Source organism: Nomascus leucogenys, chromosome 3 (assembly GCF_006542625.1).
Source record: "Nomascus leucogenys isolate Asia chromosome 3, Asia_NLE_v1, whole genome shotgun sequence".
Classification (NCBI taxonomy): Eukaryota; Metazoa; Chordata; class Mammalia; order Primates; family Hylobatidae; genus Nomascus; species Nomascus leucogenys.
The window spans coordinates 104028376-104055888 of record NC_044383.1 but is presented as its reverse complement, the minus strand read 5'-3'; the positions used below and the strand labels follow the sequence as shown (position 1 = coordinate 104055888).

The window sequence follows — 27513 nt, the reverse complement described above, 5'->3', positions numbered from 1 at the left end:
CAAGAACACTAGATACTGACCAAAGGCGGACAATTATTCTTAAAGAAAACAACAAAAAAAGCTAGAGCTTTCAGTAAGAATGGCAAAGGTCTATGGCCTTCTTGCCTGGGACTGCTCCCAATGCCCACCCCAATCAACTGGAGAGAACTTACATTTTACCAGTATAGCTCTGACAGCAAAAATTAGATGATTTGCTACTTGCTGCCAAAAGATATGGACTCAATTTGGAACTGGAGGGTGTAGGCAAGAAGGAAAAGGAACAATGAAAATCCATGGTTTGACAGTTAAAGGTGGGAAATTCAAAAGAGAACAAATAGGAAAACTCACAGCTTTACTTGCCTGAGGTTTTAGCCCCAGTTAATACAATGGCAAGAAATTTAACAGTCAGATCCAGGAAATAAGGGCCCAGATAAACTCTCACATATCCATGGCCGACTGGGAAATAACATACATACTAGGAGGGGAAGCAGGGTAGGGGACAGGGCAGAAAGAAAAGTCCAGTGAAAATCAAAAGCCAATGAAACTTGAGAACTGGTGGCAACTTTAAATTCAGTTTCCAATACCAGAGATCATGGAAGCCTTACAAATTTAAGGTATCTAAGCATAACCATTGTAGAAATCACTGGCTAACCACTAAGTTATGTAGACATACGCCAGACTAAAATATAAAATAAAAAAATAACCTGAGCAGAGACAGCAGGAGTAATCTTTATTTATAGACAACATGATCCTGTATTTAGAAAATCCTAAGTCTCTATAAAAAGAGCTACTAGATTAGGTGAACTTGTATCTTAGCAAGGTTGCAAGATATAAAATCAGTATTAAAAAACAAGTATATTTCTAAGTATTAACAAACAACCTGAAAATTAAGAACATAATTCCATTAACAACAGCATCAAAAAGAATACCTAGGAGTAAATTTGACAAAAGTAGAAATTCTATACCTGAAATTGCAAAATATTATTTAAGAAAATTAGAACCCAGCCAGATGTGGTGGCTCACGCCTGTAATCCCAGCACTTTGGGAGGCTGAGGCAGGTGGATCACGAGGTCAGGAGATCAATACCATCCTGGCTAACACAGTGAAACCTCATCTCTACTAAAAATGCAAAAAATTAGCCAGGCGTGGTGGTGGGCACCTGTAGTCCCAGCTACTCGGGAGGCTGAGGCAGGAGAATGGTGTAAACCCAGGAGGCGGAGTCTGCAGTGAGCTGAGATCACGCCACTGCACTCCAGCCTGGGTGACAGAGCAAGACTCCATCTCAAAAAAAAAAAAGAAAATTAGAACCCAAATAAATGGAGAAATATACTATGTTCATGAACTGGAAGACTCAATATTGTGAAGATGGCAACTTTCCCCAAATTGAGCTATAGATTCAACTCAATCCATATCAAAACCCCAGCAGAGTTTTTTTAAATTAAAAAGCCAATCCCAAAATTTGTAGAAAAATGCAAAGGACCCTGAATAGACACAACTTTGAAAAAAAAAAAAATCTTATTCAATTTTTTTTTGTACACAGTAGCCAGCCTCACTTCCCCGCCGGCTCACTCCCCCATTACCTTTCCCAGCCTCTAGCAACCATCTTCTACTCTCTATCTCCATGAGTTCAATTGTTTTAATTTTTAGCTCCCACAGGTGAGAACATGTGATGGTTGTCTTTCTGTGACAGGCTTATTTCATTTAACATAATAACCTCCAGTTTCATCCGTGTTGCTGCAAATGACAGGATCTTGTTCTTTTTATGGCTGAATACTACTCTGTGGTCCATATGTACATTTTATCGATTCATCTGCTGATGGACACTTCAGTTGCTTCCAAATCTTGGCTATTGTGAACAGTGCTGCAATAAACATAGGAGTTCAGATTCTTTTCTTTTTGGTATATACCTAGCAGTGGGATTACTGGATCATGTGGTAGCTCAATGTTTAGTTTTTTGAGAAACCTCCAAACTGTTCTCCACACTGGTTGTACCAATTACATTCCCACCAACAGTGTACAAGGATTCCCTTTCTCCACATCCTCGTTAGCATTTGTTATTACCTGTTTAGAAAAAAGCCATTTTTACGATAATATGTTATTGTAGGTCTAATTTGCATTTCTCCAATGATCAGTGATATTGAGCATCTTCACATATACCTATTTGCTATCTGTATGTATTCTTTTGAGAAATATCTATTCAGATCTTTTGCCCATTTAAAAAATCAGATTAGATCTTTTTCCTATAGATTTGCTTAAGCTCCTTATGTATTCTAGTTATTAATCCCTTGTCAGATGAGTAGTTTGCAAATATTTTCTCCCATTCTCTGTGTTGTCTTTTCACTTTGCTGACTGTTTCCTTTGCTGTGCAGGAGCTTTTTAACTTGATGTGATCTCATTTGTTCATTTTTGCTTTGGTTGTCTGTGCTTGCAGGGTTTGGCCCAGTCCAATGTCCTAGAGAGCTTCCCCAATGTTTTCTTGTAGTAGTTGCTTAGTTTGAGATCTTAGATTTAAGTCTTTAATGCATTTTGATTTGATTTTTGTATATGGCAAGAGATAGGGTTCTAGTTTCATTCTTTTGCATATGGATATCCAGTTTTCCCTGTACCATTTACTGAAGATACTGGTTTTTCCCATTGTATGTTCTGGGCACCTTTGTCAAAAAATGAGTTCACTGGAGATGTATGCATTTGTCTCTAGATTGTCTATTCTCTGCCATTAGTCTGTGTCTGTTTCTATGCCAGTACCATGCTGTTTTGGTAACTATAAGTATAGCTCTGTAGTATAACTGGAAGTCAGGTAACGTGATTCCTCCAGTTTTGTTCTTTTTGCTTAGAATAGCTTTGGCTATTCTGGGTCTTTTTGTGATTCCATATAAATTTTCGGATTGTTTTTTCTAGTTCTGTGAAGAATGTCATTGATATTGTGATAGAAGTTGCATTGACTGCAGATTGCTTTGGGGAGTATGGACATTTTAACAATATTGATTCTTCTTCCAATCCATGAACAGGAAATAGGCTTACATTTTTTGGCTGTCCTCCTTAATTTCTCTCATCAATGTTTCACAGTATTCATTGTAGAGATCTTTCACTTCTTTGGTTAATTCCTAGATATTTAATTTTATTTGTACCTATTATAAATGTGATTGTTCTTGGTTTCTTTTTCAGATTGTTCACTATTGACATATAGAAATGCTCCTGATTTTTGTACATTGGTTTTGTATCCTGCAACTTTACTGAATGTGTTTATCTGTTCTAATAGTTGTCTGGTGGAATCTTTAGGTTTTTCCAAATTTGAGATCAGATCATCTGCAAAAAAGGACTTCTTCCTTTCCAATGTGGATGCCTTTTCCTTCTTTTTCTGGTCTGATTGCTCTAGCTAGGACCGCCAGTGCTATGCTAAATAACAGTGGTGAAAGTGGGCATCCTTGTGTTCCAGATATTGGAGGAAAGGCTTTCAGTTTTTCCCCATTCAGAAAGATAGTGGCTATGGGTCCATCATATATGGCTTTTATTATGTTGTAGTATGTTCCTATACCCAGATTTTTTAGTGTTTTTATCATGCAAGTGTTTAATTTTATCAAATGCTTCTTACCAATTGAAATGATCATGATTTTTATCTTTTATACTGTCAATATATCATTCTCATTGATTTGTGTATGTTCGACCATCCTTGCATCCCTGGGATAAATCCCACTTGGTCATGATCTTTTTAATATATTGTTGAATTTGGTTTGCCATTATTTTGTGGAGGATTTCTTCATGAACATTTATCAGTGATACTGGCTTGTAGTTTTCTTTTTTGATGTGTCTTTGTCTGGTTTGGATAACATGGTAATACTAGATTCACAGAATGAATCTGTAGGCATTCCCTCCTTTCTATTGTGCAGAATAGTTTGAGTAGAATTGGTATTAGTTCTTCTTTAAATGTTTGGTAGAATCCAGCAATGAAGCCATCAAGTCCTGAGGTTTCCACTGCTCTAAGACTTTTTATTACTTCAGCTTCAACCTCATCACTTATTATTGGTCTCTTCGAGATTTGGATTTCTTCATGTTTCAATCTTGGTGGGTTGTAGGTCTAGGAATTTATCTATTTCTTCTAGATTTTCCAATTGATTGGCATATAGTTACTCATAGCAGCCACTAATGATCCTTTGAATTTCTGTAACATCAGTTGCAATATCTCCTTTCCATCTCTGATTTTATTTATTTGGGTCTTCTGGTTTTTTTCCTTGGTCTAACTAAAGATTTCTCAATTTTATCTTTTCTAAAACACCACCAAATTTTTGATCTTTTGTATACACTTTTTCATTTCAAATTCATTCATTTCTACTCTGATCTTTAAACTTCCCTGTTAGTACTGCTTTGCTGCATCCCACAGGTTTTGGTATGTTGTATTTTTATTATTTGTTTCAATAAATTTTTCTATTTCCTTCTTTTTTCATTGACCCACTGGTAATCCAGGAGCATATTGATTAGTTTCCAGGTGTTTGTATAGTTTCCAAAATTCCTCTTATTGATTTCTAGTTTTATTCCATTGTGGTCAGAGAAGATGCTTGATATTATTTCAATTTTTGTGAATGTTTTAGACTTGTTTTGTGGCCTAACATATGGTCTCTCCTTGCGAATGTTTCATGCGCTGACAAGGAGAATGTATATTCTGCAGCCATTGGATAAAATGTTCTGTAAATATCTATTAGATCCATTTGGTCTACAGTGAAGATTAAGTTCAATGTTTCTTGTTGATTTTCTGTCTCTATCTGTCCAGTGTTGAAAGTGGGGTGTTGAAGTCTCCAGCTATTATTGTATTCGGGTCTCTCTCTCTCTTTAGCTCTTTTAATATTAGCTTTATATATCCGGGTTCTCCAATGTTGGGTGCATATGTATTTACAATTGTTATATCCTCTTGCTAAAATGACCCCTTTATCACTAGATAGTGAACTTCTTGGTCTCTTCTTAGAGTTTTTGTCTGGAAATATCTTTTGTCTGATATAAGCATAGTAACTCCTGCTCTTTTTGGGTTTCCATTGGCATAAAATAGCTTTTTCTATCCCTTTATTTTCAGTCTGTGTGTCTTTATAGGTGAAGTGTGTTTCTTGTAGGCAACAGATCATTGAGTCTTGTTTTTCATCCATCCGCCCACTGTATGTCTTTTGAAGAGTTTAGTCTGCTTACATTCAATGTTATTATTGATAAGGACTTACTCCTGCCATTTTGTTGTTTGTTTTCTGGTTGTTTTGTGGTCTTCTCTTCCTTCTTTACTTCCTTCCTGTCCTTTTAGGAAAGGTGATTTTCTCTGGTGGTATGACTTAATTTCTTGCTTTTTATTTTTTGTGTATCTCTTGTAAGTTTTTTGATTGGAGGTTACCATGAGGCTTGCAAATACTATCTTATAACCCATTATTTTAAGCTGATTACCACACTGCTTGTATAAACAAATAAACAAAATGAAAACTAATAAAAACTGTACACTTTACATTCATCTCCCCATTTTAAAACTTTCTGTTGTTTTTATTTGTATCTTATTGTACTATGTCTTGAAAAGTTGTTTTAGTTATTATTATTGACTGGGTCATCTTTTAGTCTTTTTACTTGACAGTTTTACACACCACAGTTACAGTTCTGTAATATTCTGTGTACTTACTATTACCAGTGAGAGTTGTACCTTCAGACAATTTATTGCTCGTTAACATCTTTTCCTTTCGATTAAACAATTCCCCTTAGCATTTCTTGCAGGGCAAGTGTGGTGCTGATAAAATCTCTTAGCTTTTGTTTGTCTGGGAAAGTCTGTTTCTTCTTTGTGTTTGAAGGATATTTTCACTGGATATACTATTATTCTAGGGTAAAAGTTTCTTTCCTTCAGCACTTTTAAAAATATGTTATGCCACTCTCTCCCAGCCTGTAAGGTTTCTACTGAAAAGTCTGCTGCCAGATATATTGAACCTCTATTGTATGTTGTTTCTTTTCTCTTGTTGCTTTTAGGATCCTTTTTTTTTTTTTTAATCCTTGACCTTTGGTAGTTTGATTATTAAATGCCTTGAAGTAGTCATCTTTCGGTTAAATCTGCTTGGTGTTCTATAATCTTCCTGTAGTTGAATGCTGATATTTTTCTCTAGGTTTGGGAAGTTCTCTAGGTTTGAATAAATGTAACCCATCTCGTTCTCTCTCTGTATCTCCTCTTTAAGGCCAATAACTCAGATTTGCCCTCAAGAGGCTTTTTCCTAGATGTTGTAGGTGTGTTTCATTCTTTTGTCTCCTCTCTGTATTTGTAAATAGCTTATCTTCAAGGCTGTAACTTTCTTCTGCTTGATCAATTCTGCTATTAAGAGACTCTGATGCATTTTCAGTATGTCAACTGCATTTTCAGTATGTCAACTGCATTTTCAACTCCAGAATTTCTGCTTGATTCTTTTTGATTAGTTCACTCTCTTTGTTAAATTTATCTGATAGAATTCTGACTTTCTGAATTCTTGAAAACACACAAACATCCACACAAAAACTTGTACACAAATGGACATACAGCATTATTCAAAAACTGGAAACAAACCAAATGTGCATTAACCGATGAATGCATAAGCAAAATGTGGTATATCTAGAAAATACTACTCACCAATAAAAAATAATGAGTAACTAATGCATTTTACCTAGATGAACCTCAAAAATATTACGGTAAGTAAACAAAGCAAGACATAAAAGACTATATATTGTATGACTCCTTTTATATAAAATTTATAGAAAAAGCAAAAGTACAGTCAGAAACCAGACCAGTGGTTGCTGGTTTAGGGGGCAGGAGTGGTGACTAAATGCAGTCACAAAGGAACTTTGGGGGTGATGGTATTCAGAATGCTTGCTTCTGTCAAATTCATGAGTTAAGAATTGTGTATATTTTCATTTATCCTAAGCCTACAATGCCTGAAGGCAATACCTGGGCTTAATAAACATTAGCGCTTTCCCATGGACTACCTGAAGGTCATCTTTGGATCTCCATCAACTTTTACAATGTCCTTATGAAATTATTCTCTTATTAGGGCCTCAGAGGGTGCAGGAAACAGTCAACATCCCAGTAACATCTGAGCAGAGAGGCCCCATAATGGTCTACTACTCACTGAGCCTGAACATAATTAGGCAATGACAGGGTAGGGTAAGAAGCAAGTAGTCAACAAAAGTAGGAAGTTAACGAAACCAAGTGGGAGATGGACTTTGCTCTGTGACGGACACATGTCAAAGTGGAAGAAACAAAGAATGGAGAGTTAAGTAAATAAGATAGAAAATGCATTTCTTTTTCTTTTCTTTTTTTTTTGAGACAGGGTCTCACTCCGTCACCCAGGCTAGAGTGTACTGATGCGATCTTGGCTCACTGCAACCTCTGCCTCTCGAACTCAAACTATACTCCTGCTTCAGCCTCCTGAGTAGCTGGGACCACAGGCGTGAGCCACCAAGCCTGGCTAATTTTTTATGTTTTGTAGAGATGGGGTTTTGCTGTGTTGCACAAGTTGGTCTCAAACTCCTGTGCTCAAGCGATCCACCTGCCTCCCAAAGTGCTGGGATTACAAGTGTGAGCCACCCCATCCAGCCTGAAAATGCATGATTAATAAGTAAATGGATATTCTAAGTAATAAAAAATGAATGAATGTCTAAAACTGTATGCCTATAGAAGCTATTAATGAACATGAATTTACTAGAGAGATTGTCTTTGTTCAAAAGGATCAAGGCTAATGCTAGTAAGCAAGAAGGACCATGACATTACGGCAAAAAGGTCCTAGAGGGAATTCTCTAGAGAGAATATGCAAACCAAATGCTTTTTTAAACAGCTCAAGAAAAAAAGTTATATTTGCTATAACATGACAAATACAGTTGTATATTTGGTATAGCATAATAGAAAGAATAATTAAAAAGGAATCACGGTAACAGTAAGATTATATTCCTGGGATCACCTCATAAAAAGATTAAGTTCAAAGTTATGGGAAAGTTCAAACTATGAAGAGGGAGAGGAAGGCTAACAAGCAGAAGTCCTATTTTCAAGAATATTCACCACTACAAAAAAGATCCTCAAAGGTCGTCTCCTTTACCATTAAATCCTCATGCAAGTGAGTGGCTACAAATCTTATTGTCTCGAAACCATTTTCATATAGGTCTTTAAATTTCAGAAATTTAACAGGTATTAACAACAAAAGAATCAGGCTTTATGGTGTGAAACAAACAAATATTTTCTTTCATACTGTATCCTTGTGTGACAAAACTAAACACACACACATACATATACATATATATGTGTATATATATAAAAAAAACTTACTAAGTAAACTGCCTAACGTATCTACATCCAAATCTGTGGGTCTCTTTTGCTTCTGGGCTACTAACTGGCAAAAGTCCTGAGCAGCTCTTACAATATCTGCTTTTCCATCTTCCGGAGACAGCACCTTCACTGCCAAATGGCAATTTAAAACTGGAAGAAAAAACAAACAATGTATTTTAAAAACGCTCTCTTCCGGGTATATTTCAAAATCAGTTTAAGAAATACAAGGTTAAACCAAAATAAACATACAGTTCTTACAGTAAACAAGAATTGTTTAAGCCCTTCAATTTCAATATCAAAACATACTTAGCTATTCTCCTCTGAAAGGATCCATATATCCCAAATCACATCCATGTATATATTTATACACTGCCTTCTTTTCAAAGTGTTCAGAATGACTATACATTGTGACTACATCCTCTAGAAAACAGAAACTTTATAGGCTAGCTAACAAATTTTCACGCATCTAAAATTTCCTCTATAATTGCGATATCGTTAGCAGTAACACAGAATAAAAGAAAAAGACTAAGAAAAAACTGTTAGAGTGGAATATGCATTGCCTATAGCATACACACCTTTATCAATTCTACTTCTATAGGAGCTATCTTACAACTGATGGGATTCTCAGATAACACTGCAAAATTCTTATCTATAGACATGCAAATTCTTTCTTGTCCAGCAAAGATTCAATTTCTTTCCTCACCCCATAGAACAACCAGTTGTACCTCTATTTATATATTCATTTCAATATCTCTACAAATGTGTCCATTCTATGGATTCTCTGTGGAACCAGTTAAAAAATTTGCCTGGTTAAATAAGATCCTTACCATGTGTTCACTTTTTACCAAGATTAAGACGGGAAAGTCTAAATCTGATGATTAAAGATTTTGACAATAAAGAGTAACAGAGTAACGTGAATGAATAAATGACAGAGTAACAGAAATTGCCATGAAACACAAAACACACATCTTCATATGTTACATGTTCAATTATACATTCATGCTTACCTTGATCATCTTTGTCATTACTACTTGGAAATTCTGGTGAGTATTTTGAACAATCTAGGCCCAGAAGTTCTTGCTGTTGTTTTAAAATTTCATCCATCAATCTGGAATTATTTCTTTTGAAAATACCTTTAAAAAAGAAAAAGGCAAGTAAAACACAACTAGGTTAATTTTTCCTCTTCAAGTGAATGATTGCTATGAAAACAACACTAGATCCAGAACTAAACAAATCTCAAACAAAGCTGTAATGACTAGTCCTAAACTAGAATCTAAAAGGAAGACATGACAACAAAACTTTGTTAATACAAGAGTCTGGCTTCCAGCAAAAAAAAGAACAGAGGTAACTACTTAAGTAGTGGCATGTGAATATGACAGAAATTTAGACTTAGGAATTTTAAGAGATCACTTACTTAAAATCTTTATGGATTCAGAAACTGAGGCCTAAACTCTTTAAGGTTCTTCTCCAAGCAATTATAAATTGCAGCAGTGGTCTAGAGCCTGTTATGTTCCTCACTCACAGTCTAATGTACATTTTCTGCAGATTTACTACTTGTATTAAATACTCTTGCCTCAATTTGATTAGTTTTTTAAATCGTAAGAGGAAGTAATAAGGATTACGTAAAAAGTAGAGAACAGAAAAACAATTTAGTAAATTAAAACAAAGCACAGAAATAAAATACATAAAACAATAATTGGTCCTCTATGCAGGGAAAAGTTAACACTGTTAACTACTGCCATGTTATTGAGAAAGATGAGAAAGACAAAGGAAATATGTGACATACATTTAATGTAAAACTAGTAAGAGCTCTAACTAAAAAAAAGGAACAAGTCTTTGACAATTTGCAGAGGCAGCTTTCTAGTAGCCATTGCCTTTTTAATCTTTATCAAATGTTCCTACTCTGCACTCTCAGTCAGATGTGACTTTAAAGTAGTTTAACAAAATAACTGGGAGAGAGAACACAGGCTAATATATACACATATATATAATAAATATATACATATAAAGCTGCTTAAATCCTTTCCTTCAAACCAGTTCTCTTTGTAGAATTTCCAACTTTTATATATATATATCTCTATGGCACAGAACCTGCTGAATATACTGTATACAAATGCCAAGCCAGAAGTGTATGTGTAACAGTAGTTACAAAAGTAGTCTCCTTTGGTGAGGAAGGCTTTATAAGATTTGAGCTGAGATGAACTCAGAAGGTTAAACAGAAGAAACTAGAGAAGATATCAGGTGGGAAAAAATGCTTAAGAAAAAGCATGAGTTTGGAATGTTAAAAAAACAGACCAATACTGCTGATGCAAAGGATGTGAAAAAACTGGTAAGAGGATACTCCTAGTTTTTATCTCATTCTGCCTATCAAATGGATAAGCAACAATTTCTGAGCAATAATGGGAATACGTAAAAATTTGCATCTTTAGAAGAATTAATCTGGCAACAGCATACAGAAGGGCAAGCAGCAGACCACTTTATTAGTCCATACATAATTTGTTGAGGCGATGAGGGGAAAAAGGATTTACCACAAAGGAAGAATTGAGAGAATATGGTATATGACTGACTTAGAAGTGAATGTAGAAAATTCCATGGCTTTTATCCTAGGTAGCAGAAAATGATAATCTTTTTTTTTTTTTTTTTGAGACAGAGTCTCACTCTGTCACCCAGACTGGAGTGCAGAGGCGCAATCTCGGCTCACTGCAACCTCTGCCTCCTGGGTTCATGGGATTCTCCTGCCTCAGCCTCCTGAGTGGCTGGGACCACAGGCATGCGCCACCATGCCCGGCTCATTTTTTGTATTTTTTTAGGAGAGATGGGGTTTTACTGTGTTAGCCAGGATGGTTTTGACCTCCGGACCTCGTGATCCGCCCGCCTTGGCCTCCCAAAGTGCTAGGATTACAGGCGTGAGCCACCGCACCTGGCCGATAACATTTTTAAAAGTTGAAAATTCCACAAAGAGAACTGGTTTGAAGGAAAGGGTAAGTTCGGTTTTAGACAGCTGATGATAGAAAATTTAGGTGAGGATTACTATATAAGTGATTAAGAGAAATGACACAGAAGGAGTTCAAAAGAGGTCATATAAGCACCAATGTGAGTAGGGATCTTATCTGTTTTGCTCACCAGGGCCAACCACAGTACCTGGCACAGAGCAAACAGTAAATAAATGTCTGCTGAAAGAATATGGGAGCTCAGAAACTGCGACATAGATATATATACACTTGAGAGTCATCCTCCTTAACGTGGGACAGCCATATACACAAGAATAACGATTAATAAGATTTCAAATATAAGTAGGTATATATAGAGAAAAGTAGAAGGCTAAGATGGCACTACATATGAATGCCCACAATTATTACGAAAGCCCACAATCATAAGACTCTAAGCGTGGAAATATAAAAGTGAACATTTTGAAACAGCCATATCTAGAACAAGATTAAGCAAAAAATTTATCACTAAATATTAGCAAAATTTTTAAAGGAAGGTGATTAATATCAGGAGCTATTTGAATGGCAATCTTTAGAACAGTAATACCTGTGGAGTAATGCAGAAGTGTAGGATATAATCATATCCCCAAATCAATCATAAAATTCACATGTATATAAAAAGCATATATTCTGAAACAGCATACAAAATATATGATGCCAGCTTATAAATTTTACAAGATTTCCAACCATCTATACAAGTTAGACCACATTTTGGTCTGTATTATATGTATAAATTATGGAAGTCATATTAATTTCAAAAATTTCTTAATTTAACAATGGGCTGGGTGCCAGTGGCTCTCACCTGTAATCCCAGCACTTTGGGAGGCCAAGGCAGGAGGAACACTTGAGGCCAGGAATTAGAGGCTGGCCTGGGCAACATAGCAAGACCTTGTCTCTACAAAAAAAAATGTTTTTTAATTAGCTGGACATGGTGGCACATGCTCTTAGTCCCAGCTATTCAGGAGGCCTAGGTGGGAGAATCGCTTGAGCCCAGGAGTTCAAGGCTGCAGTGAGCTATGATCATGCCACTACACTCCACTTGAGCAACAGAGAAAGACTCTTTTCTTTAAAACAGACAAAAAAAAAAAAATGTAAAATCTCCATAACACTCCAGCCAGGACATATAAGTTTATTAAAAATCAAATGGTAAATGACTCCCTTTCCCATAAAAACTAAGATTTATTCATTTTAATAGTGTTGGGTAATACTAGGAAAGCCTGCTTTGTCTATTCACATCACACCAATCCCCTCCTTTGATACTCTTTTTAAAAACCTAGCCTTCAGTTCTCACCAATTTGTTCATATTTACCTTAGCCTCCAGATTAAAATGGTAAATCTTTTCAGGAACTCTTGCCCTCTTCAAAGCAATGGATGACAATCTTATCATCAGAATATTCACTACCTCTCCTCAATCTTTATTCTTCCCTCCTCAACTTCTCTGAAGCACTACCATTAATGACCACCATGCTTCCTTCTCAAAATTCTACCTTTATCCCAACTTGTCTCAATGTTCTCTTCCTGATTCAACAAGTAACCTGGCTCCTTGAATGGCCCATTCTCACTTTCCACTGAATCCTCCTCTTTTCACCCTAAATAAAGATTATTCCTCAGGGTTCCTGTCTCAGCCCTCTTTTTCTGTCCATGTGCTCATTCTTTTCTGATTCTAGTCACTCACAAGACTTGAAAACAAAAAAACCCCAGACAAAAATAAGTGAGGTAAAATTTGGGGTGCAAAAATTTAAGGGGGTGCCAAAAAAACTCAGTAATTAAGATAACGAATAACAATGCAGTATCTTTAAAAATTAAAATGCCAAAGTATCCATGATGAACAAAACATTAAAATTGTAAGTAGAAACAGGATCATTTGGTTCCTAACATTTCTAGTTCATTCAAACATCTAATTCTACCTTGAAGTTCTGTAGGCATCCGAGAGTGAACAAAGCCAAACCTTGGCGGCTTATCTAATAAAGCTAGCTCTCAGAACACTTATATGACATCAAGGTTAGAAATTAAATTAAAAGGAGCAGGACTTTAAGTGTATAACTTACATGCATTTAAGAACAAGACTGGAAGGGGACAAGCAAAATGAGAACAGTAAATGTACAGGGGTAGTAGGACAGCAGGTGATATAAAATCGTAACTGCTATAAAGTGGTTTATAATTAAAAAAAAAAAAGTCCTCCTTCTTGACGCACTATTTCTAAAAAAGGCATCAGTATCTGCCCAGTCACCCAGGCATCCTCTCTACTCTACCATTATCACCCCCCAAAGCCCTACTAATTATGCTAAGCCCACATACTCTTTTACAGCAATGTTTCCTATATCCATATTCCTTTCTGTCCATTGCCCACACTGTTCCAAGCCATTGTGCTGTTCTTTATTATATATACACATACCTATTTTTAAGAAACAGGGTCTCACCCTGTCATCCAGGCTGAGTGCAGTGGGGCTATCATAGCTGACTGCAGCCTCCAGCCTCTAGGCTCAAGTGATTCCCCTGCCTCAGCCTCCTGAGTAGCTGGGACTACAGGTGCACACCACTGTGCCCAGCTAATTTTTTTATTTTTCATTTTTGTAGAGACAGGGTTTTGCTTTGTTGACCAGGCTGGTCTCTAACTCCTGGCCCTCAAGTGATCCTTCCTTCTCAGGCCTCAAAAAGTGCTGGGATTACAGGCATCAGCAACCGGCCCAGCCTACTTCCTTATAATATTATAAGCAACTTCTGTGGGTGTTCCTGCCCCCTTCTATTAAGTACTGCTAGCTTCACCACCAGATTATTCAATCCTGGCACATTCCAACTTCAGTATCTTAAACGGTTCCTAAAATGCCTAGTGTATTAAGAACAAACTGCTCAGCCCAACATTAACATTCCAGCCTATGCTTCCATGCTTGTTGAACAGAAATCAAATGAAGTTTTCCACTTCCCAGTAATACTTTATCCCCACAAATCAGAATTGCCTATGTTCCTCAAAAACACATGGAGTGACTCCAACCTCCATCCTTTATGCCACTTCATCAAGTCCATGCCTGTTAAATTCTCCTAATTCTTCACAGGCCAGCTGAAATGTCATTTACCTTCAAGAGGCCTTTCCCAATTCCCCAGCCAGATGTGCCCCATTCCTCCTCTGACTTACCCTCACTCTCAACCCCTCCACATACACTCATTTAAACTTGTTAATAAACGAATATTCTACTTTTTATTATAGCTTAAATCTCTCCACCCTTCTCTCAACTGTAGTCTTATTTGTGAACGTGTGTCTTACTCATCTCTTTTCCCATATTTTCCATATAGCAGTTCAATGTTTATTTAATCAACTGAATTACCAATGTACAAAGTGCCGCTTAACAATAACGAAACAAAAAGGAACATGTCACTGAATGGAATTTTTCTTCGGTTTCCAGGAACATCCCACAAGAAAAGCAGACACTTCCTTATTGCACACAGGCAGAAGTTCCACTAAAAGGAAAGAATATTACAGAGAGACACAGTTACAAAATGTCTCTTATAAAGACTTTCATACAGTTATTGGAACAGAATCTTTGTCTTGGCTGATTTGGATGCAGAAATGAAATTTAAAGGTATGGTTTCTGAGAACTGCTAAGAGTGTAGACAAGACACTATGGGCAAAATGATTCCTAACAACTCATAACTTGGCCCCACCCAGAAATGTGATTATACTTACAAGCAATATTACAGCTTACAATTTGCTTCAGGATTCAGTGTCTACACACACACACACACACACACACACACACACACACACAAACTTCACATGATACACAAGAAATACAAGATATAAGGTTGGCTTTGACTAAAACAGGCAATTCCTCTAGTAATATCATAGTATATGTACAGATTCTTTTTCTCATATTATAATTCATCCTGTTTCCCTTCTAGAATCCAAACTAAAGCCAAAATGATAAAGAAACTATTACAAAAGTTATTTTATGTAAAAGGAAGCTAAGGCCATATTCATTCAGAAATAACTGATTTAGGGAAAACACTTGAAAATACTCAAATTTTTAAGAAAACAGTATTTTATAGAATTATATACTATTGCGCCTCAAGAATCACTTTATTCCAACCTTTTACAGGTGAGGAAAAAGATCCAGAAAGGTCAAGCAATTGTCTTTGGCCAAGCATCTAAGAATTTGGCCTGAAATCCAGGTATCCCTCTAATTATTCAGTTCAGTTACTATTTCTTTTTTTTTTTTTTTTTTTTTTTTGAGACGGAGTCTCGCTCTGTCGCCCAGGCTGGGGTGCAGTGGCACAATCTCACTGCAAGCTCCGCCTCCCGGGTTCACGCCATTCTCCTGCCTCAGCCTCTCCGAGTAGCTGAGACTACAGGCGCCCGCCACCACGCCCGGCTGATTTTTTTGTATTTTTAGTAGAGACGGGGTTTCACCGTGGTCTCGATCTCCTGACCTTGTGATCCGCCCGCCTCGGCCTCCCAAAGTGCTGGGATTACAAGCGTGAGCCACCGCGCCCGGCCTTCAGTTACTATTTCTAACTCTGATAAAGGAACAATACTAAACTCCACTGTACAACTAAATTTTGAATTCCCCTCCAAAAAAGTTGAATTTTATAAAATAAATACAACCTATATTTTAATAAATGAGTAGTATTTTTTGAAAAAACTAGGACTAGAGCTTTTTTTTTTTTTAGACAGAATCTTGCTCTGTTGCCCAGGCTGGAGTGCAGTGGTGCAATCTCGGCTCACAGCAAGCTCTTCTCCTGGGTTCACGCCATTCTCCTGCTTCAGCCTCTCGAGTAGCTGGGACTACAGGCACCCGCCACCACGCCCGGCTAATTTTTTGTATTTTTAGTAGAGACGGGGTTTCACCGTGTTAGCCAGGATGGTCTTATCTACTGACCTCGTGATCCGCCTGCCTCGGCCTCCCAAAGTGCTGGGATTACAGGCGTGAGCCACGGTGCCTGGCTATTTTTTTTTTTTAATGAGACGGAGTATCACTCTCTCACCCAGGCTGGAGTGCAATGGCACGATCTCGGCTCACTGCAACCTCCACCTCCTGGGTTCAAGTGATTCTCCTGACTCCAGAGCTCTTTTTTAAAAGGCTTTTAAGGAGGTTTCATGGGGCAAACAGATATTTGAATTCTTCAGGAGTGACTTGGGAATCTAAAATAAGTTTTTGCAATAATGGCTTAAAGATTTTTATGTTTTGTTGCTTTAAAATTATATTTCATGTACTCTCAATTTCCCAAATGTAAACTATACGAAATATAAAGAAAAAAGTTAAATGGGCTGGGCATTGTGGCTCATGCCTATAATCCCAAACACTTTGGGAGGCTGAGATGGGAGGATCACTTGAGGCCAGGAATTTGAGACTAGCCTGAGCAATGTAGCAAGACCCTGTCTTTATAAAAGAATTAGCCAGGCATGGTGGCTTGTGACTGTAGTACTACCTGTAGTACTACCTACTCAGGAGGCTGAGGCAGGAGGGTCATTTGAGCCTAGCAGCTCAAGGCTGCAGTTAACTATTATCGCACCACTGCACTCCAGCATGGGCAACAAAGTAAGACCCTGTCTCTAAAAAAAAAAAGAAAGAAAGCAAAGATATATCAAATAGCCATTTATGACAAAACACACACAAGAAAATCTTCAATTTCCAAAGTAAGGAACCTGCACACATATCCTTTGAATCTACAATAAAAGTTGAAAAAAATAAAAGTAAAACCACAAAATCTTCAACTTCCATGAAAGAAGAAAATTATTCTAGCAAAGTTATACCTCAGAAAGACTACCATGCTTTTGTTATTTCTTAATAAACAGCAGGTATGCATTTTGGGGGCCAAATGAAGACTTCATTTTAGATTCTAAGAAACATTTGTTTTAAATTCTAGTCTTAAAACATAAGATGTTCAATGTTTAGATAATAAGGGAATGTTCCCTAACCTTCCCCATAACTACTGGAATGTCCCTAACCTTACCATTGTAACACAACTATTTCTACTTCTCAATATTTTCTAGTCTTTGTCTACATGCATATGTAATCCTAGTGTATGCGATTATGCAATTTTGCATCCTGCTTTTTTTACTTGTATAATATGTATCCTTCCTTGGTGCTAGTCTCATGATTATTTTAACAACTGTATTAAACAAAAAGTTTTTTGCTGTTTTTTTTCAGTTCTTAAAATATAAAAATCAATACTTCCCCAGGTGATTGCTATTATAGGAATCACTCTATTGCATATTCTCTCTCAGCAGTCAGGTTTCTCATCACATTCGAGGAAAGAAGAGTATCATATGGAGACCAGAAATGGCAGCAGTGGCCATAACATGAAGGGGCCTGTGGGCCTTGGTAATGAATTTCTAAAGCATTCCAACTACAACGAGAAGTTGTTGGAGGATTTTATTCAGTCCGAATGATGCCATCAAAAAAAGATCACCTCGCTTGTAGGTGAAGAATGGATTATGCAGGGACCAGGATAGAAAAATGGAGATCAATTAGGAGGCTACTACAGTAATCCAGGTGAAAGAACAATGGTAATTTAAACTTGGGTGGCCACAATGGAGACTAAAACAAGGATTAGGTCTCAAAAGTACTGTTTTAGACATATAAGGCATAGGATTGACCTAATAAATGATTTTAGGCAAGGAGTTAGATACAGAAGTCTGGAATTATGGGAGATATCGGGACTGTATTTCCAGCCCAAACCTGAGTGTCAGCACACACATGACATTTAAGGCCATGGGGAGATTATCTGAGGGACAGGGGTCAGCAAACTACTGGTATGGAAAATAGCCACATTTGCTTATGGCCATTTTTGGCTACACTAGCAGAGTTGAGTAGTTGCAACAAAGTGAATAACAGAAAGACAAAGGCATACATACAGCTCCAAACTCTAGGACACCACAACATTTGGAAGTACAACAGAGGAGAAGCCAGACATATGGACTAGAAGAAAGCAGAAGGCTGGGCATGGTGGCTCACGCTTGTAATCCCAGCACTTTGGGAGGCCGAGGCGGGCGGATCACGAGGTAAGGAGATCGAGACCACAGTGAAACCCCGTCTCTACTAAAAATACAAAAAAATTAGCCGGGCGTGGTGGCGGGCGCCTGTAGTCCCAGCTACTCAGAGAGGCTGAGGCAGGAGAATGGCGTGAACCTGCGAGGCGGAGCTTGCAGTGAGCCGACATTGCGCCACTGCACTCCAGCCTGGGCGACAGAGCGAGACTCCGTCTCAAAAAAAAAAAAAAAGAAGAAGAAAGCAGAGTAGAGTAGAAGTTAATTTGCCTAATCTACCTATTAGGTTACATACTGTATTCAGTCTTACACCTTAACTGAATAATAAAGTCATGACATGCATACTTTTTTTAAATTAAGGGAACCAAGTCACAAGGAGTTTAATTAGACAAGTATTCCATCAGCAAATCTTATCTGCATTCCTCAAATACTGATTATTTTAAAAGGTATGTGAAATGTATAATCAAGTCTATAAAATGAGACTTTTAAAATACATTTACTATCTCTTTTAAATCTGAAACTGGAATTTTTACTGTGATTATTTATTCCCTTCTACAGAAACAGACTTAAGAAATAATAGCAAGTACTCACAAGAACAAACGAGAAAAAATGAGATAAGCACTGAAACAATCTCTCCTCATTATTAAGCACTTCACTGGTTATGGAATTAAAGTAATCTCTATTTATAAATAAACGCCAGTTCTAAAAATTGGCCTCCCTCTTTTTCTTTTTAAACTAGTCACCTAAGTTACCTCTAACAACTCAATTATAAAATGACTAGAGAGCAATCTTCAGAGAAAACATATATTTATGGAGCAATTATTTAAAATGAAAAAAATCTACCATTAAAATTTTACATGACTGAAGTAGTCATAAGAAAATAAATCATAACAAAATACATAGGCCATTAAAAGCTATTTTATTTCAGGAGAGAGCCCTTCAGGACACCTCACAGAACAACAATTATACTGCAGAAAATTATACTGCAGTGCTGTAGTAGGAGAACAGGTATCTGTAATGGTGACAAAGTATATAACAAAATGAGGGCTGGATTTAAGTCCTAGCTTGTCAGCACAAGAGATACGTAAAATGAACAATCCATGTGGGTTTTTTTGGCATCTTGTTGGACATTTTTAAAATGAGAATATATTTACAGAATCTGCTCACCTGACAAACTAACAGCGTAACACAAACCTGGAGCACCATAACATTAAATTTTTAGCTGGTTTTTTAAAAAATGTGTCCTATAATTCAAAGGATGAACATGTATACTAGTGGGATGAAGAAATTTCTATTAGTCTTTAAATATCTTTTACAAATAATTTCTATGACCTGTAGATAAGTGCCTGTTTACCAAGGCTTGAAGATGACCCAAAAGATCAGAAACAGCACTAAAAGTGACTATTGTCGTCACATTCTCTTACCACTGGAAATCAAAATAATGTAATGGTTAAGCACAAAAGCTCTAGAATAAAAATCTGGTTCAAATTCTAGATCTGCTCTTTACTAGATTTGGAACCTGGCTTTTTAATTCTCAGTTTCTTTATCTGTAAAACTGCTAACGACTTAAGGCACTTTTCTATAGTATCCAGTACAGACTAAAAGTTCAACCAAGGATAATTATTTTATTAAGATATAGGTTTGATGTATTGATTGATTGACTGAGACAGGGTCTCACTTTTTCACCCCGGCTAGAGTACAGTGGTACAATCATGGTTCACTACAGCCCCAACCTCCAGGACTCAAGTAATCCTCCCACCTCAGCCTCCTAAGTAGTTGGGACTACAGGCACACACCATGTCTAGCTCATTTTTTATTTTTATTTTTCAGAGATGGGGTCTCACTATATTCCCCAGGCTGGTCTTAAATTCCTGGGCTCAAGCAATCCTCCCATGTCAGCCTCCTAAACTGCTGGGATTACAGGCATGAGCCACCACACTCAGCAAAGGTTTACTTTAATACACTGATCCAGTACTATAGTTAAACAAAAGGGTACATAGAGAATAAGGTCATTTAAAAAGTTAACAAAAGCAGATAGAATTTTTCAAAGACAGAGTAAGACTGGGGATGGAATAGTTTAGAGAGGCTACTTCAGAGATGATAGTTAGGATGGACTTACAAGAATCAACAGGCTGGGCATGGTGGCTCACACCTGTAATCCCAGCACTTTGGGAGGCTGAGGCAGGTGGATCTTGAGGTCAGGAGTTCAAGACCAGCCTGGCCAACATGGTGAAACCCCATCTCTACTAAAAATACAAAAAATTAGGTGGGCATGGTGGCATATGCCCGTAATCCCAGTTACTCAGGAGGCTGAGGCAGGAGAACAGCTTGAACCCTGGAGGCAGAGGTCGCAGTGAGCCGAGATTGCACCACTGCACTCCAGCCTGGGCGACAGAGCCAGACTCCATCTCAAAAAAAAAAAAAAAGAATCAACAGTCTTTTGACAGGTAGCTAGCCCTTTGCCTAGCTACCTGTTAAGGTAATTGTGAAACTTTTTTTCACAATTGTAAGGATGTTAAGATAATTGTGAAACTCTGTACAAGAAGTCAACTACACAAAAGTAGAGATTAAGAACAGAATGCTCCCTTACATGAGTTTCCACGTGAGGGAAGATAAACACTAGGTTGCACTATTCAGTATGTCAAATGTAATCACATTTATATTTAGACTTTCAACATTTCCGGCACCTCTGTATTTCAACATAAGGAGACTAAATTTAAGAAAATCATACTTCTCAATAGTATCTGTGTCACTGTGCCAACTAAGTAAACTAAGGTAAACTATGTTCATTTTCCTCCATTACTTTAAGGCTTCTGGGTATTGTGTTGGGAAGCAGAAAGTGCAACTCAGTTCATTATTCTTATCTACAGGAAATGCAGCCCTTCTTTGAATTCAAGGAACACACATTAACTATTCATTACATGCATAACACCAAGATACACTCTGTAAGAAAAGCAAAAATGAGAAGGATGGATAGCATCTGTGGAGCTTATAATCGAGTAAGAAAGTTTGTGCACATATACATATAAATATGACTACACAAAGCAGAGAACAGAAGTACCTTTAGAGAGGTTTGAAGTTCTGAGGAGATTCAGAGATACAGTAAGATAGGGAATGGAGTGAATACTCAAGAAAGGCAAAAATATACAAGGTGATATTTAGGATTGACTCAGAAAAGATGAACAATAGCCTCTTGGTAGGTATACAGCCATTTGCCAGAAAAAGGAAAAGAGGGAATTCCAGGAAGACGAAACATTAAATAATCTAAATACAGACGTAGTAAAAGGTACGCAAAGCATTGAGAAATAGGTTGAAAAGGTGGGATACACTGGGCAGACTTTTAAAATGTTACTGTGAGAAACCTATACCCAAAAACCATTTCAAAAGCAACCTAGCTTCGATTTAAATAAACTAAGGAAATAACACTAGAAAGAACAGCACAAAAAAAATTTTGTCGTCTTACTGTTGAATTCTCACACAGAAGGCAATGCCTTATTCTGGATCATTCCAATTTACAGCAAATAATCCTAAGGCTTACCCCAAATTATCCTCAATCATGAAAAGCAACATGAAATATAAATAATCTAATGTAAGGCAAGTAGCAGAGTATCCTTTGATCTGCGTTAGCGTTAAACTCCAGTGTGCAGAAGTATCATATAGGTAGCTTGACAAAAACAAAGAGATGCCCAGGTCCCAGTTCCCTCATTAAGTTTGATTACTAAGTGTGTTGAATCTGTATTTTTTATAAGCATCCCCAATGACTAATTCACAGATGGTCCACAGACAGGTTTTGAAAAATACCGACCAACAGCAAGGTTCCCAGCAAGGCACAATAAAGTCAGGAAATAAGAACAAGTTCTGTCACTTAAGATAACAATACATATCCAGATAACTTGGAGCCAAGTGTACTTGCATGTGAGACACAGGCAAACAACACTGCTAAGGCTAGAACAATAAAATCCACTTACCCCAACCCCTGGTTCTTGTACCATCCCAGTTATGGTCATTTCTTAAATTATAATCATATAGATAGAACAGCCAAATCTCACTAGAATTCTGAACTCAAAACATTCCTGATCACTGTCCTGAGAGAACAACTCGAATTTTTGAAAGATGAAAGAATTACTTGCAGACTCTATTATAATCAAGAAATATTGTAGGCAGTGAAAAACAAAAAGATCAGTTTGCTGGCAGTCAAATCAAGGTCAATATAATAGACCTTTTAGTCTAAGGATTAAATATTATTATCTAGATCCAACCATAATTAGAACGAATGTAAGTACAAATTTGAGGGCAAAGGGGTGTAGGACAGAACAAAATGTAAGGTGGTAAGCTTGTCTTCAAAGTGGCTGCCCATCCATCTCCCTTCAAATCCTCACCCAACCTTTCTACACAAGCCATTTTCTCATTGAGAGGTGAAGTCCATTTCTCCACTTTCTTGATGCAGAACAAACATGAGACTTCTCTGACCAAGAGAACACAGCAAAAATAACACTGCATGATTTCCTAGGTTAGGTCCTAAGACATCTTTCAGCTTCAGCCTTTGGCCAAGTCTCTGGAAACATTCATTCTGGGGGAAGTTACTTAACTGGTTACCCTGAAGCCAACCTCCAGACCATGTGAAGCCAGATGACCAACCTGCCCCATCTATTTCAGCCATGGAAAACCAGGCACCAGACATAAGGAGAAACCTTTAGGTCCCAGACTCTATCTGAATGAAAGCTTACGAGTGACCCAAAGGAAAAACTGCCCAACTGAATTAAGACAATACATAAACTGTTGTTTTAAAACACTATGCTTTGGGTAGATTTCTACAAAGCAGTAGATAACCAGAATAGCTGTCCAAGACTTCATCCTACCTCATTTCCCAACTGTTCATTACATAAATTAACCTACTGCTCCCAACACCCTACTCAATGCTATTACTGAAGCTAGTCTAATGGGAATGCTGCCATTAGGGAAATCCCCATTCACACACACAGAGAACACTATTCACGCCAATCCCAATTCTATCTTTTTGACTAGGTCCAGCTCAGGTGTTGCTCCCTTCCTTAACAGACAAATATGGAGGTAACCTGGGAAATTTTCCATTTTTTCTCCTTAAATAAAGTATCTGCCATTCACTTAGCATTTCTATATTAGCTTGTGTTAATTTTTAATGGACATCCTTGAGTGGAAACTCCTTAAGAGACACCATTTCTTGTACTTCTTGTATCCCAGTGGCATTTATGAGTATTCAATAGGATTTTTCATATGTTAAATATCTATCTAGAAATAAGCTTAAATAGACATTTATTTAGAAACACTGAATATGGCCAGGCAAGGTGGCTCACACCTGTAATCCCAGCACTTTGGGAGGCTGAGGCCGGCGGATCACCTGAGGTCAGGAGTTCGAGACCAGCCTGGCCAATATGGCAAAACCCTGTCTCTACTAAAAATACAAAAATTAGCAGGGCGTGGTGGCGCGCAGCACCTGTCGTCCCATCTACTCGGGGAAGCTGAGACAGGAGAACTTGAATCTGGAAGACAGAAGTTACAGTGAGCCTAGATTACACCACTGCACTCCGCCTGGATGACAGAGCGAGACTCCTTCTCAAAAAAAAAAACACTGAAAAAGAAACACTAAATAAAGCTTACATGTCTATACTCCCTCTGAGTGATTCTTACATATCCACATGGCCTATATTTTCAAGTCTATATTCAAAGAGCCTTTCCTTGGCCTCCCTATTTAAAATGTAACCCTTCCTACACCACTGACTTTCAACATTCCTATCTTCCCTTCTCTGCTTTACTTTTCCTCATTGCACTTACATTACCACATATTTACCCACGTATATTATTTGCCAGACTCCCACTGAAATCTAAGTTCCATGAGTACACTGCTGCATTCCCATGTCTGGGAGAGTATCTGGTACTTAACAGACCCCAACTGTCACCTGTAAATGAATGCATGAACGAATCAAAACCAAGAATGGACTAATTGAAGGTCTCTTATTTCAGGAATATTTCTTATTCCTTTAAAAAAACAAACCAAAAAACTGCTTTTACAGTTAGGACACAAAATCCTGTAAGCCCTTTCACTGAAAATGCTCCTTAAGGTGCCTTTCAGTTCTCAGCCAAAACTTGGCTTAGCTTACTTCTTCCTTTTAATTACTAATCATTTTTCTTTTAGCAACTATGACACAGGATACTTCTGAATCACATCAGCAATTTAAACACAGGACTTGCCCGAACAAGGAAATGTGGCAACATTAAGTCTGTACTAGTAGGCACGGTCATCAAGTCAAACAATTTAGCTATATATTTTCCTTCCCTACTGGAAGATAAAGATACTTGCTTTAAAAGAATCACCTGGCTGTACATCAACCCACCTATCACAGTGCTTAATGTCTTTGATGTCTACTTTTGCTTCACTTATTTTTTTCCCCAAGCAAAACTGGTTGCATTGGTTAGGCATGGATTGTGTCATCTCCTAACAGTCTCATGATTTCTATTGGTCTGCTGAGTTCTTTAGCAAGTTCCATAAATGTCAGTCCCTGAATATATCAAACTTTACCCTACAGGGCAAATCATCATTTGGTGACGACAGGCTACTGCGTCATCATGTTCCTTGCGGGCTGCAGGAAAGATGATAGGGCAATCAGATATCACCCTGTAAGCGTTACTGTCTGGCATATGCCTACCCTCTCTGACAAAACCCTGCACTTAAATTTACCTATCTGACAAAGATTTATGCTTCTCTAGAGCACACAGGTAATTTATTGAACAGAGAATAAAACTTTCGTTTTCTTCCCTTCATACCAATACTCCTAAATCATTCTTCTCACATCTTTATCTTTAAAGAAATTCCAGTGCTTTCAAGATCTGATTGAAACTCAAACCTGACATCCCAAACCTGAGTCTTCCTCAACTTATCTCCTAACTATTCTTCAAGGTCCTGCTTAAATCCCACCTCCACTGCATGAACTTCTCAAGTTCCTTCATTCACAATTTCTCTCCTTTCTTCTCACAATAGTAATTTTACTCTCAACACTTCTTGTTATTAACCATGTCAAATATGTGAGCGTGTGCCTACCTCCTAACAAGCCTGAGAGTCCATGGAATTAAATGCAAGATTCCAAGGAATATGCCTAGCACAGTGCTTTAGGTTTGTACCTACCCAATAAGTACTGAATCTTTGTACTTACAAAAACTCTCTATGGTGAAATTCGTTCCCTCAATCAAAACGTATGAGAGGACAATTCTATCAAGTACTGTGTTAGGCACTGATGATGAAGGATCACAAACCATCCCAGGCTTCCAAGAGAGAAAGGGACCATTTTCTTTTCTGCCCATCCAATCTCTCACATATTTTTCATAAACCCAGTTCAAATACCACCTGATCCCCACCGCTCCCATTTGCAGTACCTATCACACAGCCCATGCCTAAGTCCTCTATAGCCTCACGCCTGGAGCTCTCTTAAAAGAAACAGTGTGGTAACCAAAGGCAAAGACTGTGAAAAAGCACAGAATGGCTAAAATTCCGATCTTTGTGGCCCCATTACGATCTTGTGGCCTTGGGCAAATCAGTTAATGTTTTTAAACCTTGGCAAAGATATACAAACACCATCTACATTACTGCGGTATTATAACGAATAAGAGATTATTTATTTAAGACTGAGTTTCGCTCTCGTTGCCCAGGCTGGAGTGCAATGGCGCGATCTCGGGTCACCGCAACCTCCACCTCCCGGCTTCCAGCGATTCTCCTGCCTCAGCCTCCCTAGTAGCTGGGATTACAGGCATGTGCCACCACGCCCGACTAATTTTGTATTTTTAGTAGAGACAAGGTTTCTCCATGTTGGTCAGGCTGGTCTCGAACTCCCGACCTCAGGTGATCCGCACGCCTCGGCCTCCCAAAGTGCTGGGATTACAGGCATGAGCCACCACGCCCGGCCAAGGGATATTTTTAAAACGTTAAAAAGCGACTGAGTCAAATCCAGAGACGTAGTAGGTGTTCAATACAGCTGATCTCCCTTCCTCGAAAGCGCTAGCGCTGTGATTTGCAGAGAGGCCGCGGCAACTCGCGCCCTGGGCACCACCCGCCAGACGAGCGGTCCAGCGGTCCAAGATGCCTCGGCCACCCCCCACCACCGCACCGGGCCTCACCTTGGTGGTCGTAGATGCTAATGTAGGAGATGCCCACGGCCATACACCACACCACGAGGCTCGCGATGTCCGAGAAGCTGAGTTCCTGCTCCACCTCGGTGATCAACAGGCCCATGCGCACAGGCAGCTTCTCCAGGGAAGGGCCTTCAGCTCGCTAGCGCATCCGGTGGTGGGCGGCGGCCAGGCACTACCCTCCGCGCGGGTGACGGTGGTGACGGCGGTTCCTGCCGACTGCCGGGGGCTTGCGGAGCGTGAAGCCGAGCGGCGCTAGGACCGCGGCAGAGGCGGCGCGGCAGCAGCGCCGCCAGATCCAGTTCCAGGTGCCGAACCGAACGCGGAGCCAGGAGGTGAGCGTGCGGTGCAGACAGAGCAGCGCGTGCAGCACCCGCCACACCAGCTCGTACAGCCCCGTCATACTCTTGTGGCCCTCGAGCACCCCCTCTCCCTCCCGCCCACTCCCGCGGCGCGACGGCTTTTTATCCGCCCCTGCGGCCGGCGCGGGCCATCGCTCCGCGTCCCCCCGCCCCCCGAGCCCGAACCCCTTTCCACTGCCAACACCTCACCTCGCCCCCGCCGCCATCTTCCTCCTCCCTTGGCAGCCCCGCCCCCAGTTGTACATGGGCAGTTCTGATTGGCCAGCGTGGAATTCTGACGCGGCTTCTGGGTCCGAGAATATGGCCCAGCCGGGCGCAGTGAGGGAAGGCGCACTCCTGCGAACTAGCCGGGCCGATACCGCGGGCGCCCCCTGGTCGTGTGGAGGGCGATGAGCGAACGACCCTGGACTTTCTGAATGGGACCCCAGCAAGGCACACGGGGTCTTCAATGCGATGGGCGCTTCCAGGGTACGGCGTCCCTTGGGTCCAGAACGTCTTATACTGTCTCCTCTCACGGCCCCGACAGAAACGGTTTCTGAGGAGTAGAAGTGTCCTAAGTGGAAATTACAAATGCCGGAAAGAACCTAGGAATGGAAAGCAGCCCTCAGTAAGTGTTGATGCTGGGAATCCACCAGGGTTTCCAAAAGTGTCCTCAAAGGCTGGAGTGGTTCTGCTACTGTCCTTTATTCAACCGCCCAGCTGAGGCTGAGAGCGAGGCTCTTTAGCCATGTTCCTGAAACACCCCTCTAC

At 39.0% G+C, this 27513-nt stretch overlaps 1 protein-coding gene across 1 annotated transcript in view; it reads right to left on the bottom strand.

The window, feature by feature from the left end:
- The window catches only part of NUS1 (NUS1 dehydrodolichyl diphosphate synthase subunit), a 34969-nt gene extending 7969 nt beyond the window's left edge, over positions 1-27000 (bottom strand). Inside the window, 3 exon segments of the mRNA XM_003255621.3 lie at positions 8273-8422; positions 9280-9405; positions 26390-27000. Of these exon segments, the coding sequence (XP_003255669.2) occupies positions 8273-8422; positions 9280-9405; positions 26390-26804 (691 nt within the window). The 5' untranslated portion in view covers positions 26805-27000.
- Between the last annotated feature and the right edge of the window lie 513 nt (positions 27001-27513).